This window comes from Equus quagga, chromosome 1, assembly GCF_021613505.1.
Source record: "Equus quagga isolate Etosha38 chromosome 1, UCLA_HA_Equagga_1.0, whole genome shotgun sequence".
In the NCBI taxonomy this organism is placed as follows: Eukaryota; Metazoa; Chordata; class Mammalia; order Perissodactyla; family Equidae; genus Equus; species Equus quagga.
The window spans coordinates 134,571,806-134,584,460 of NC_060267.1; the positions used below are offsets into that span (position 1 = coordinate 134,571,806).

Genomic DNA, 12,655 nt, shown 5'->3' on the forward strand with positions numbered 1-12,655 from the left:
ACCACCTTTGAGCTAGGTGTTACCATCATGCCCATTTTATAGATGAATAAACTGAGGCACAGAGTGGTGAGGGCAGCCAGCTAGGAAGTAGCCCATGTTCTTAACTTTCCCAGGCTGCTGGAGCACGCCCTCTAGCTCCCAGACCTGAAGCAGTCCCAGACTTGCCTCTCACTCCTGCCCCACCTGCAGCAACGCCAGGAAATGGAACCTGTCACTCCCCAGACATGACAAAAATGCTTTTTTTTTTTTTTATTGTGCCTGTGAGATGAAATGAGAGATCCTCACTGGGCCTGGCCCTCTGGCCTCTGTCCTCCAATCCCCGGCTCTGCCTCTTTGGTGGGAGGCTGGTCCAGATCCTCCAAGTTCAGGCCAGGCCTGGGGCCTGGGCTGTGGGCGAGCTCAAGGCAGGTGGTCAAGGAAGGCAAGGAGGACAAGGTGGAAGTCTTGCGGCTTGTGGAGGTAGCAGGCATGGCCTGCGTCACGCAGCTTCACCACGGAGTGGTTGGGCAGGTGGCGGAGCTGCCGCAGCGACTCACGAGCCAAGATGCGGTCCAGCTCCCCATACAGGATGAGAGTCGGGGTCTGTAGGGCAAGGCAAGGGGCCGTGGTCCTGGGGCCTGAGGGGGATGGACCCTCAAGCCACCTCCTTGGCAAATCTTCCCCAAACACCCCATCTCTTCTATCCAGATCAGGGATGGGGCCATGTGTCCTCCAAGTGAGATCTGAGTATCTGAGTTCTCTCCCCCCATGACTTGAGTCAGGGACAGGAAGCCAGCACCTTTGGAGACCCTTCTCCCAGTACCTTCACAGCCCAGAATTGCTCCCGGGTGTAGTTCTGCGTGGAGGTGGGTGCGATGGGCACAAATCCATGCAGCTGGTGGTGGCCTCGCATCAGGAAGGGCAGGGCATAGTGGCCACTCAGGGAGGGGCTCACCAGCACGGCATTCTGCACCTCCAGGTCCCGCAGCACTTGCTCCAGCAGCTCTGCCCGCCCTGCCTCTGTGCTTGCCTCCTTTGATGGTGCTGAGTTCCCAAAACCTGGGAATAGCAGAAGGCACCAGCTGAGGAAGGCTGGGCAGGAGCTTAGGAGTTCCCGCCCACCATAGTGGGGGAAAGAGATGGGGAGCAGTGTCACATGACACATGCTACCCCAAACTTCCTAGAAGCCATTTTTTGTAATGTGATAGGCCTGCTAGAAAAACATCTTTTTTCTTTTTTTTGCTGAGGGAGATTAGCCCTGAGCTAACATCTGTGCCAATCTTCCTCTTTTTGTATGTGGGTAGCTGCCACAGCATGGCTGAGAAGTGGTGTAGGTCAGTGCCCAGGATCTGAAGCCGTGAACCCAGGCCCCCAAAGCAGAACGTGCCAAACTTAACCACTATGCCACAGGGCCAGCCCCTAGACACATTCTTCACTCATCATATTGGCAAAACTAAAAAAACCCGATAATACACAGTGTTGGGGAAGATGTGGGGAAACAGGCACATTCATAAACGACTGCTGGGAGGATAAGTCCATAAGCATTTTTGAAGGGTAAGGTAATATTTGTCAAACTTTTAAGAATGTGTGTCCTTTAACCCATCAATTGTCCTTTGATCTACCCACATGCTCAAAGAAGCATTCCAAAGATGCTTCAGCTTCATTACTCAAGCATTTCAACTGACACTGAAAACTCTAAATCAACCTACGTATCCACCACTAGAGGAATGGCCAGATAAAACCTGTCCATCCCTCTGGTGGTACACACTACAGAGAGGGGGCTTCATAGTGACTGGCATGATCCGTGAGACCTGGCCCAGGGAGAGAAAACCAAGTTGCAGACAGATTCGCTAAGCAGGCAGGACACCAAACACGTTTGCAACCCAACCACAATCCTGCATATTGTCTGTATCTCTTTGTATGGAAATGCCCAAAAAAGGTCTGGCACCCCCAAACTGCTCACAGAGGCTAGAGGAAGAGAAAGGTGGCACGGGCCTCTGAGGGCGTCACTCGTTTGATTTTTTTTTTTTAAAGATTGGCACCTGAGCTAACAACTGTTGCCAATCTTCTTTTTTTTTTTTTTTTACTGCTTTTTCTCCCCAAATCCCTCCAGTATATAGTTGTATATTTTAGTTGTGGGTCCTTCTAATTGTGGTACATGGGATGCCGCCTCAACGTGGCCTGATGAGCAGTCCCATGTCCACGCCCAGGATCCGAACCAGGGAAACCCTGGGCCGCTGCAGCGGAGCGCGCGAACTTAACTACTCGGCCACGGGGCCGGCCCCCTTGTTTGATTTTTTAATGACAAGAATGATGGCATAAATCATTTGTGTAGGTAAAAAAACAAAAAGTTAGGTAGTTTGTCATAAAAAGTACAGTGAGATCTGTACCATAGTCTGGAGGAGGAGAGGAGAGGGAGAAGCGGCTGGGGCTGAGCCGCCACAGGACCCCCTGGACCCCATCCCAAACCCCACCAGAAGCCCCCAGCAGAGGAAAAGCTCCAGCCCTTGCCTTTTCCTCTGCTCTGGGCAAAGGTCTTGGGGTTCACATCCAACTACTCCACATGCCAGGACAAGGGCTCAGACAACCCACATTGTGAGAAGGAGCATCTGCAATCGCTTGTGAAGTGAGTTACGCCTCTATGTGCTCTGTGACCGTAACAATCCACCCCGCCGTTTTCAAGTACAAAACAAAATAAAGGCAGAAAATAAAAACACAGACCTTTTCGTGTTGTCATCTTGTGTTGCAACCTGCCACTGCTTGTCCAGACATTGGGGTCAAGATACCCCCCCGGCCACACCTTAGGGCTTTCCTACCCCTCCAAGTGCCCCCTCTGTGAAGTTGTCCCTTGCACCTGTTGCAGGCTGCCTTCCTAGACCCAGGGGAGGGGGCTCTCACCTGGGAGGTCAAGGGCCACGGCCCGGTAGCCCCTCTGCGCCAGCAGCTGCAGCGTGCCCAACTGCTCCCACGTGTGGGAGTTAAAGGCCTTTCCATGGAGCAGCACCACCTCCACCCTGTGGGCACACAGGAGAGTGTATGTCCTGGGGGTCTGGGAGTGGCCCCCTCTTCTTTTTTCCGAGGTTTCTCCCACTGCCCTCCCAGGCCCTGAGGACCCTGAGTTGAGCTGGGGTTCCACAAAGGGACTCCCCTTAGGCCTAGTCTTTCCATTACACCCTGGGGTCAGCACCCACCTGCGTGCCCGGTGGAGCGGGAGCACCTCGCGGTAAAAGATGGGAGAGTTGCCAGGGGTGAGACCAGCCAGGATTGTGACATTGGGGTCTCCCCAGAGCCAGGAGGTCTGCTCAGGGGGGCCTGGCAGTCCCACATACAGTAGCAGCATGAGCAGCAGGCCCAGGCCCAGCAGGGCTACCTGGGACCGGCTCATGGAGGTCTGTACCATAGTCTGGAGGAGGAGAGGAGAGGGAGAAGCGGCTGGGGCTGAGCCGCCACAGGACCCCCTGGACCCCATCCCAAACCCCACCAGAAGCCCCCAGCAGAGGAAAATCTCCAGCCCTTGCCTTTTCCTCTGCTCTGGGCAAAGGTCTTGGGGTTCACATCCAACTACTCCACATGCCAGGACAAGGGCTCAGACAACCCACATTGTGAGAAGGAGCATCTGAGATGTCCTCCTGGCACAAAGCATGCTCAGTGACCACCATCATCACTGTGCCAGCTAAAACCACCTCCGTTCATTGAGTGCTGATCACAGCCAGGCCCTGTGCTGACCCTTCACATACAAGGGCTCATGAATCCACACAAGAACACTGGGGAGCAGATATCATTATAAGTCTCTTACAGAAGAGGAAACTGAAGCTTAGAGAGGTAAATTCTCTTGCCCAGAGTGCAGAGTAGCAAGTGGGGGAACTCAAATTTGAACCTAGGGCTGGGTTCCTAACTACCAGGCCAGACTCAGTTTGCCAAGGAGGAAACCATGGGGCTGGGGAGTGACGTATGAACTGGAGCCTTGCTGGTGGACAGAATGGTGCAGGACATCAAAGGTGAAAGACTGTGCAAAGCGACGTCCACTGAGGGCATGTTTGGAAATGGTTCTTTTGATCACACTGCCTATAATAATGCTACAATCAGAACATGTTTAACAATTGATGAGAATAGTGCTCTACCCCAGCTGATGTTAATTGGGAGGAGGGCTCACGGAGAATATCCATCATGGAGGAAATGCTGAAGTATGAGGGTATGTGGGACCAGGGAGGAGCACGGTAGACCTAGAAATGGAAAGGGCAGCATGGAGGCTGGAGAGATGAATGCCATTCCCCCGCCCCAGCTTCATGCCAAATGACCTGCTTCATGGATTCCTCCAGTCTGGGTACTTTGCTAGCCCAGAAGGCAGACCTCAGGACCCAGGACCCAGACAGAGCAGTTAGCTCTGGCTTTGAGACTCCATTCTGCCACTTCCTGGCTGTGTGTCTTCAGTTTGTCAGTAAAATGGGGAGAAGGGTAACCTCACTGGCTGCCCTCCTAAGCCTCCTGTGAGATTTCAATAAGACAGTGGACTTGAACCGAGGCTGACCTGTCATCACGTCTTGGGCCTAGGATGAGCACACCTGCCTTCTCCCCAGGTTCCAGTAAACACATCTTTATTGAGTGCCAAGTGGGCGCCAGCAGCAGCTAGGAGCTGGGGACTCACCTCGGGCCCCACCTACCTCTCTGAGACGCCTTGGGGATGTTTTCCAAGCCCCCACCCCTAGGCTCCCAGGTCAGGTGGTGAGTGGACAGTGGCAGCCCCTCCGGTGCTGATGGAGAGCTAGGAGCTGAGCAGAGGAAGAGCGGGCTCCTCTCTTCTTTCCGACCGGAACAGCTTCTGACGCACGCCTCCAACGCGGCGTTAGCCTATGTTCCCACCAGGGGGAGCATCCTCGCTGGACCTCTTCTTGTGGTGGGCCTGGGGAGCCCTGGCGCCTCTCCGAGTAGGGAGGGGCGGGACTTCGCCCGTTGCCTTGGCAACCCAGGCAGCTGGAGCACTAGAGAACGATAGGGGCCGGGTATCTGGCAACCGAGTCTACGCTACAGATACAAGGGGGTAGGAAGGTGTACCGGCGTTAGGTCCTCGGCATACGCATTGACAACGACACAAAGGTGTACACACAAACATCGAGTCTTGCCCCACACGCTTTTCTGCTGCATAAGCTATTCCCTGCACGTAGGCAGCTTCCTTGCACACGCCTGTGCGCAACCCATCCCTTGAAATACACACCCTCGAAATCACGCATACAGTCAGGCATTAGGAAGGCAGATGGATACACACACGCTTTCAAAATCATATGCAGACCCTGAAATTTGAAGCACACAGTCATACACACAACCCTAAAACCACACACCCACACAAGAAACATACATGCACAGACAGGACACTCACACACGGACTCTCAGAAATACACACAAAGACACGCAAGTAGACACACACCCTCAAAATCACACGCACACACAGAAATACACACAATAGACATATAGAGACACAAGCGGGCAGACAGACCAACATACCCCGCAACATAGGCGCACAGAAACACTGATACACATCACACCGACACTCACGTACACCCAAACCCCCAGGAACACACGTAGGCAGACGCGCGCGCACACACACAACACACAAACACACGCACACCCGCGGCCCCAGCGCCTGCCTCTACCGCAGGACTTTGCCCGAGAGCGGTGGGGGCAAAGGGCGGAGCAAGGATGGCTTGCCCCCAGGCAACCTGCCGGCCTTACTCCCCGGGGACACTCACCGGGCCGACCGGGACTACCTGGCCAGCCACCGCAGGAGGGGCCCCGCCCACGCGGAACCAGCTGCCAAATAGCGCCGCGACCCTGGCACTGCCGCTGCCGCTCTGCAGGCTGCTGCTGACACTAGGAAGCGGACAGCCGGGTCACGGAGGCGCGCTTGCGCAGTCCGCAGTGGCAGGCCTCCCGCCTAGCAGCCCCGAAGGAGGGGGGACGAGGGAACGGCGCCCCAAAGCACGCAGGCCGGGCCCCTAGTCCAGATTTTCCGGATTGTTTTCGGCCTGAGAGCCGGGGGAGAGCCACCCGGCTTCTTCCCACCAGAACGTCTCCACCCTGGCTCAGTCTCTCGTCTGTAAAGTGGGGTTTAGGACAAGGATTGTCTTGAGGACCACAGATAATTGTCACCACCACAAGCCTTAGAACAGTGTCTGGCGCGGACCTCGCTATGTAAATGCCAAGTATTATCGTTATGCAGCAGCTCCAGGTCTCAGCTCAACCACTTCCCTGACCCCTACAAATGCACACACGTGCACGCACTCCGTCAGAGCCCGCGGTGGCCTCTGGGCTCCTTCACGTCTCTTTATGGCACCTATCCTAGTTGGCGATGTGTGACCAACGTCTAGTCTGCCCCTAGGCTCAGGGCTTGGCGTGGCAGCCAGACCTAGTACACAGAGGCTGCGCAGAGCGCACAGGATTAACTCCTTATTAGCACCCTGTGAGGTGGACAACATCACACCCATTCTACAGGCAAGGAAACAGGTTCAGAGGCGTTGAGAAAACGATCAAGGCCACCTGGCTGGACATTGGCAGAGCCTTGCACTCAAACCTGCTGGGTCTCAACTGCTTGCCAGGCGCAGGACTCTAGACCCAGGCAGTTCAGGCTGGAGATGAGAAGGGGCGGGGGAGCAGTAGGTATGCGACCCCAGAGGAACCCTCCTCCTCGATCCCCTCTACGTGCATGTGGGGCAGGTCGCTGAGGGTTTCGGGGTCGCATCCAGCCCGGTGCTTAGGACACGAGGGGCCGAGGGGCTGCGGGAAACTGAAGCTGCTGTGAGAAGAAAGATGATCTAGCAGCATTGACTGGACCTGCCATAGCTTGTGGCCACAAGAGGGCGCCCAGGAGCAGGGCCCGGCCCCTGCTCCCAGGCCACATCCCCGCTTCCCCGCCCCAGCCCCTTTCCTGTTTCCCCGCCCAGGGCCCCATCCGCCGTTAGCACTCGCCTGTCTGCTGTCTGCGCAAGCCCACGCCGCTCCCCAGGTACCTGCTCTGCGCCCCCGACCTCTCTTCCTCTCTCCAGTTAGAACCCACCCCCACCTACTCCGTTTCTCCTCTTTCTCATCACGACTCCCCAGGTCCCCTCCCTCGGGTCTGCCCCCACCTCTTCCGCGTGCGCCTTACCAGGCACAGCGAGCCAGAACCGAGGTCCTCGGAGGGGACAGAGCGAGCCGCGGCGGCGCCGGTGACCGCGCCCGTGACCGCCGCGTCAGCGCGTTGCGCCCCAGTGGGCAGTGCGCTGAGCACCCCGCGTCCCTTGCGGGCCGGAACTCCAAAGGCTTTCCCAGCTCAGCGCTCCGGTTTCCGCCTCCGGAAAATGTTTTTTTTACTCCCACCCCGACCCCCTCTGACCTGCGGTGCCAACCTGCGACTCTGTAACAGTGCTTTGAAGAGAAAGAGGTTGATAAACAAAATCGTCAGCTACTTATTGTTGGTTGAGCATTTCCTAGGCACGGTGCTAGGCACGGTGCCAGTGTTTTACATGCGTGGCCTCATTTAATCCTATCAACCCCCTATGAGCTAAGTACTATTGTATTATCCCCATTTGTAGAAAAGAATAATAACAGTGAGGACAATAATGTAATGGGAGCCCCATGTATTGAGTTCTTTCCAAGGGCAGGCACTTTTCACGTCAGCTTTTTTAACTCGTTAATTCTTGAGGTAGGCCTTATTGTCCTGTATTTCAGATGAGGAAACTGAGGGCCAAGGTCATACCATTAAGTGAGTGGCAGAGGCAGAAATAACACCTAGGTCTTCCTTACCCCAAAGCCTGTTTGTGGAGTTCTGGGAGCCTCCTTCCTGCTTCCCGAGGGACCCCACCCTCTCCGTGGCGGTCTCCCTGCTCCACCTGAGCAGGGTGTTCTGTGGCTCCTCACCAGCCTGGCCTTGAACCACAGGTGCTTCACCAGCACGACGGCAGGTATGGCAGGTGTGGAGCAGCAGGAGGGCACCGTCCAGGTGCAGGGCCAGAGCCTCTTCTTCCGGGAGGCTCGGCCGGGCGGTGGGCAGGCCGCCCGATTCTCTGTGCTGCTGTTGCATGGCATCCACTTCTCCTCTGAGACCTGGCAGAACCTGGGCACACTGCACAGGCTGGCCCAGGCTGGCTACCGGGCTGTGGCCATTGACTTGCCAGGTACTTCTGGGGCAGGCTTCTGGACAGGGCAGGTGGGGGCCTCAAAGGGGACCCAGGGCTGGGGGCTGTGGGACTGGGAGGACCTAGCCAGGCTGGGCGCTGAGACTGACAGGGCACAGCACACACAGCAAGGGCCTTCGAACTTCTCTAGCCCTGATCCGGATGTGGTCTGGACACTGGCTAGTTGCCTCTAACTGTGTTGCCCGGGGCAGTGTCTCAGTGTCTCTGAGCCTCTATTTCCTCATCTGTAAGGGGAGATAACCACACTCATTTTGGGAGCTGGCTCTAGTGAGAATGAAAGGAGATTATCCACATGAGTATGTGGCCAGTACCTGACGCATCATAACTGGCGCTCAGCTGATTGGAAGTAAGATGTTTTGACAGAGCCATAACTACAGGCTCTGTTGGAGGCCCTGAGGAGAGAGACTGAGTCTCCTGGCACCTTTTGGGGCAGGGCAGGGCTTATTGGGAGGCTAAGCCCCCAGTCATGATCCCACATACAAAGCCCTAAGCTAGGTTCTGGGAGAGGTGGGACAGCACCAGACTGCTAGTCTTAACCTGGACCGGCAGGCCCCAGCCCATGGTGCCAAGTGTGGAAGGGCCAGCATGGCTGACCTGCTCCCCTCACCAGCCAGGGCTGGTATGGTTTCAGTGTCCAAGGGCGGGTCTGCAGGCCTGGATGGGATTGGTTCTGACGGTTGGGCTGAGCTTCAAGGCAAAGGTCTTGAGCTAATCTTTCTGGGGAAGGTAGAGACTGACTAATTGGAGGGGAGGTACGAATGCAGAGCCACCTCCTCAGCCACTGTCCTCAAGGCACCCACCCTGCCAACCCTGGGTTAGGTGCCTCTTAAGCAGTTAACTCAGTTTTCACAACAATCTTAAATGTTGAATACCATTGTTATCTCCTTTTAGCAGATGGAGACACTGAGCAGCCCAGAGAGGGCTCAGGGGACTTTCCCAAGGTCACATAGGTGGTAAATGGAGAATTGGGACTTGGACCCAGCAGTGTTGGACTTCAGAGCCTGATTCTTTCCAGGACACTGTCCTGTTGGGGAAGATGGGTACAGACATGGAGGGAAATGCCTCATGTTTGCCACAGATATGACAGATCTAGGCTTCTGTAGGAATAAACCCAGGCACACTGTGTTGCAGGAACCTGGCATAGAGAGATTGACCTAGGAGGGCTTCTTGGAGGAAGAGACCCTCTTTCCCCTGTTTCCCCACTCACCGTACTTGTCCTTGTCTCTCCTACACTTGAATCTTTGCAGGTCTGGGGCGCTCCAGGGAAGCAGCAGCCCCTGCACCTATTGGGGAGCTAGTCCCCAGCAGCTTTCTGGGAGCTGTGGTGGATGCCTTGGACCTGGGCCCCCCAGTTGTGATCAGCCCGTCCTTGAGTGGCATGTACTCCCTACCCTTCCTGACGGCCCCTGGCTCCCAGGTCCGGGGCTATGTGCCAGTGGCCCCCATCTGCACTGACAAAATCAGTGCTGCCGACTATGCCAGTGTGAAGGTACACCTATGTGGGAGGCTGAGATGCCCCTGCCCCCCTGCCCGGAGCAAGGAAGGGTCCATCCCAGGGCCTTTCCTTATATGGGGGTGGGGTAACCAAGGGGTGGCTTCTGGGAGGAGCTGAACCACTAAACTCTGCCCTTTGGTTTACTTAGCAGCAGATTACTGTGCCAAGCCCTGTCCTAAACTGTGTGCTGGGGCAGACACAAATCCATGCCCCTGTCCCTTGGGAGCTGGGGCCTCTTCCCCCACCCACTGGGCCAGCTTGTCCCTCCTCCTCATTTGGGTGACCCGGGGAGCGTCTGAAGTGATGGGGAGGGCTGGAGATGATGTCTAGGAGACCAGGGCAGGTGTGGCAGGTCCCTGTTGACTCTGCCTTCCTTTCTTTTCTCTAGACCTCAGCTCTTATCGTATATGGAGACCAGGACCCCATGGGTCAGACCAGCTTTGAGCACCTGAAGCAGCTGCCCAACCACCGGGTGTTGGTCATGGAGGGGGCAGGGCACCCCTGTTATCTTGACAAACCTGAAGAGTGGCATACAGGCTTGCTGGCTTTCCTGCAGGGGCTATGACGCCCAGCCCTGCTGACGGGAGTGGGCTGCTTGCCTGCCTTGGGCTCTCTCTCTCATTCTGTCCCACTCCCTCCATGGGCTCCTGCTCATCGTGCATATGCAACAGGTGTGTCTGTCTGGCTATCTGGGTTCTTGTTTTTTGGGGTCTGTCTGTCTTTTCCTCTTTCTTTTTCTCTTGCAGTGACAGACTGAGGAGGTGAAATCAAGAGAAAAAAATTCAAGGGACGTAATCTGGTGGAGGGTAATTCATTAGTTGAGCTTCTCCTATAGGCTTTCCTGCTGGGCTTGGACTCCTTCCTCTGCTCTGTCCAGCCTCCCCCTCCTGCCTCCCACCTCCTGCTTTGGCTGCTCCGGCAGGATACTCACACCCCCTACCCCTCCCTCTTAGGCCACAGATACATACATGCCCACATGCATGCTTATACAATGGAGCCATCTGTGTTCCCAAATATGACCCTTCACTTGGGAGCAACCACATGGTACATGCAACTCTGGACTGACATGCACACTGTCACGTGCAGCTTTGCATTGCATGCACATACACACATGGATACTCGTGCTTCCACATAAGCACTTGCACAGGCACATATGCCCTCCCAACCATGCAGCATCCCAGTGTCTGGGAAGGTGGAGACCCCAAGGGTCAGCTCTTGCAAGAGATCCCCTGCCAGGCTTAGAGTGTGGCCAGCCCTGGACTCCATTCAGCCACAGGTTGCAGCTGGCCCTAGACCAGAATTGCCCCCCAAAAGGGGAGGGCCACCCCTTCAACCCTTAGATCTCCCTGCTTTTCTCCCCCCTTCTGGGCGTTCCACACCTCTCCAGGTGTTTAGGCCTGGGTCTTCTCAGCCAAGCTTGTTTCCTGCTCTGAGGTTTGGGGGATGGGGAGACGAGAGTAGAGGTCGGTGAAATAAAGTGATGCAATTAGACCCCGCAGGCTCTTGCTGTCTCCAGAGCGCCGCCCCTCCCCCGCGCCTTGGGACCGTCACGGTGGGCCCCTCCCCCATCCTGGCGGGACCAGATGGTCCCCCTGCCCTTTGTCCACCAGGCCAGATGGAGGGGAAGGGAGATTGGATTCCCCTCCCCACCCACACACACCCAGGTGCCAAGAGACTCAGCTATGAGGGGAGGTGGAGGTCAGTGGGACCAGGCTGAGCCGATTACGGAGGAGAGGGGGAGGTAGATTTGCTCCCCAGGAGACAGCGGCAGGGGTGCAGTGGGGCAAGGAGAGGGCTTGGGAACAGCCCAGCTCCTCCCCGTCCCCGTCCCCGAGTAGAGTACTCAACTGCGCCGCGTCTCTTGCGACCCTAGCCCCAAAAGGAATTCTGGGGGTAGCTTTGGGGGAATCACGGGGCGGGGTGCACAGGGTCACACCGCTCTCAGGCCCCTCCCCCAGCTGGTCGGGTAACCTGTCCTGGGCGGATGAGGGCCGGGCCTCGCGGAAGCTGTGGGTGGCTGAGGGGTGCGGGTCTTGGTGGGCGACAGCCCCACGCGGGGATGGATGGCACAGAAGCGAGGAGAGCCAGGAACCGGGCCCGGCGGAGGGTCGAAGTCCGAGCTCCGAGGGACCTGAGCCGGAGCGGGGCAGCGCGGGGGCTGGCGGCGGGGCCGAGGCCGATAAGGGGGTGTAGGGGCCCGGCAGAGGCGCCGGGCGGGCGGCCCGGGCCAGAAGGACTGGCCGGCCGAGAGCAGAGGAACTCGGAGTCGGGCGCAGCGCGGGCGGCGAGGGGAGGACCGCGGCTGCACCGCGCTTCAGGCCGGATCCCACCTCGCCCCCGGCTCGCGGGCCTGGAGGAGCTGCGAGGGGAGGGTCGCACAGCCCTCCCAGCAGCGGCCGCCGCTCGGGGCGCACCGCGGCGCGCGGGGCGGGGCGGGGCGGGCGGCTGCGGCACTGGGGCTGCTGGGGCGGGCCCGCCGCGCTGTAATCGGATCCGGGGAGGGGGCGGGGAGGGGCCTGGCCGGGCGGGGCGGGGGGGGGGGGGGGGGGGGGGGGCGCGGAGCCGGGCTCCGGGCCGGCCGGGCTCCGCGCCTGTCAAACCCCTCATTGTTCGCAGCTGATGTCACTCGCAGTTGTGAGCGGCCGCCTCTCCCGGGGACAATGTGGGACTGAGCGGCCCAGCCGCCGCGCCGCCGCCGCCGCCGCAGGACAGCCCCAGCGAGGTAGGGCGCGGGGCGGGCGGGGCACCGCGGGCCGCGAAGTTTGGGGGTTCGGCCGGGGGCGGGAGCCCGCGCCCGAGTCCACAGGCCGGGTCCCGGGTTTGGGGGACTGGGAGACTGTGAGGAACACGTTCCTTGTCCCACACGGGCCCAGGCCTGCACAGGTGGGGGGCGCTGGTCTGCCCAAAGAGCCCCCAGCACCAAGGAGGGGCTTCCTGGACCTGAGACCCCAGATCTGAAGCCCTCATCCCACCTGCTGTTTCTGTCCTTTGGACCTGCTCTTCTCTCGACCTC

At 57.9% G+C, this 12,655-nt stretch overlaps 3 protein-coding genes across 11 annotated transcripts in view; 2 read left to right on the top strand and 1 right to left on the bottom strand.

Annotated features, from left to right (window-relative positions):
• Positions 1 to 218: 218 nt before the first annotated feature.
• ABHD14A (abhydrolase domain containing 14A) lies at positions 219 to 7,741 on the bottom strand. 7 transcript variants are annotated; one of them, XM_046663623.1, is made up of 7 exons: positions 7,118 to 7,741; positions 4,641 to 4,958; positions 4,101 to 4,202; positions 3,171 to 3,382; positions 2,878 to 2,993; positions 803 to 1,038; positions 219 to 582 (listed from the first exon to the last, which is right to left on the bottom strand). In XM_046663623.1, exons 3-7 carry the CDS (start codon positions 4,146 to 4,148, stop codon positions 400 to 402), a joined length of 795 nt encoding a protein of 264 aa, XP_046519579.1. In that variant the 5' UTR covers positions 4,149 to 4,202; positions 4,641 to 4,958; positions 7,118 to 7,741; the 3' UTR covers positions 219 to 399. The 7 variants fall into 7 exon arrangements, with proteins under 7 accessions (XP_046519579.1, XP_046519572.1, XP_046519597.1 ...); XM_046663616.1 differs by having other exon boundaries at positions 4,641 to 5,001; XM_046663641.1 differs by lacking the exon at positions 7,118 to 7,741 and adding an exon at positions 5,724 to 5,844.
• On the top strand, positions 6,463 to 11,133 carry ABHD14B (abhydrolase domain containing 14B). Of its 2 annotated transcripts, none has more exons than XM_046663682.1 (4): positions 6,463 to 6,976; positions 7,763 to 8,126; positions 9,395 to 9,636; positions 10,031 to 11,133. In XM_046663682.1, exons 2-4 carry the CDS (start codon positions 7,916 to 7,918, stop codon positions 10,205 to 10,207), a joined length of 630 nt encoding a protein of 209 aa, XP_046519638.1. In that variant the 5' UTR covers positions 6,463 to 6,976; positions 7,763 to 7,915; the 3' UTR covers positions 10,208 to 11,133. The 2 variants fall into 2 exon arrangements, with proteins under 2 accessions (XP_046519638.1, XP_046519629.1); XM_046663673.1 differs by having other exon boundaries at positions 7,891 to 8,126.
• A 1,044-nt stretch (positions 11,134 to 12,177) lies between these two features.
• Positions 12,178 to 12,655, top strand: part of PCBP4 (poly(rC) binding protein 4) — a 10,691-nt gene continuing 10,213 nt past the window's right edge. For both annotated transcript variants that reach the window (XM_046679687.1, XM_046679608.1), the window contains exon 1: positions 12,178 to 12,364. The gene's annotated coding sequence lies outside the window, so the exon portion shown is untranslated. The remainder of the gene's footprint in view (positions 12,365 to 12,655) is intronic.

Excerpts from the sequence above, each read along its gene's own strand:
- ABHD14A (XM_046663623.1), bottom strand. The coding sequence starts at position 4,148 with ATGATGGATATTCTCCGTGAGCCCTCCTCCCAATTAACATCAGCTGGG. Across the intron at positions 3,383-4,100 it reads CCCAATTAACATCAGCTGGG|ACTATGGTACAGACCTCCAT; the intron begins GTAGAGCACTAT and ends CTCCTCCTCCAG. Across the intron at positions 2,994-3,170 it reads CCGCTCCACCGGGCACGCAG|GGTGGAGGTGGTGCTGCTCC; the intron begins GTGGGTGCTGAC and ends GTGTGCCCACAG.
- ABHD14B (XM_046663682.1), top strand. The coding sequence starts at position 7,916 with ATGGCAGGTGTGGAGCAGCAGGAGGGCACCGTCCAGGTGCAGGGCCAG. Across the intron at positions 8,127-9,394 it reads TGTGGCCATTGACTTGCCAG|GTCTGGGGCGCTCCAGGGAA; the intron begins GTACTTCTGGGG and ends GAATCTTTGCAG. Across the intron at positions 9,637-10,030 it reads CCGACTATGCCAGTGTGAAG|ACCTCAGCTCTTATCGTATA; the intron begins GTACACCTATGT and ends TCTTTTCTCTAG.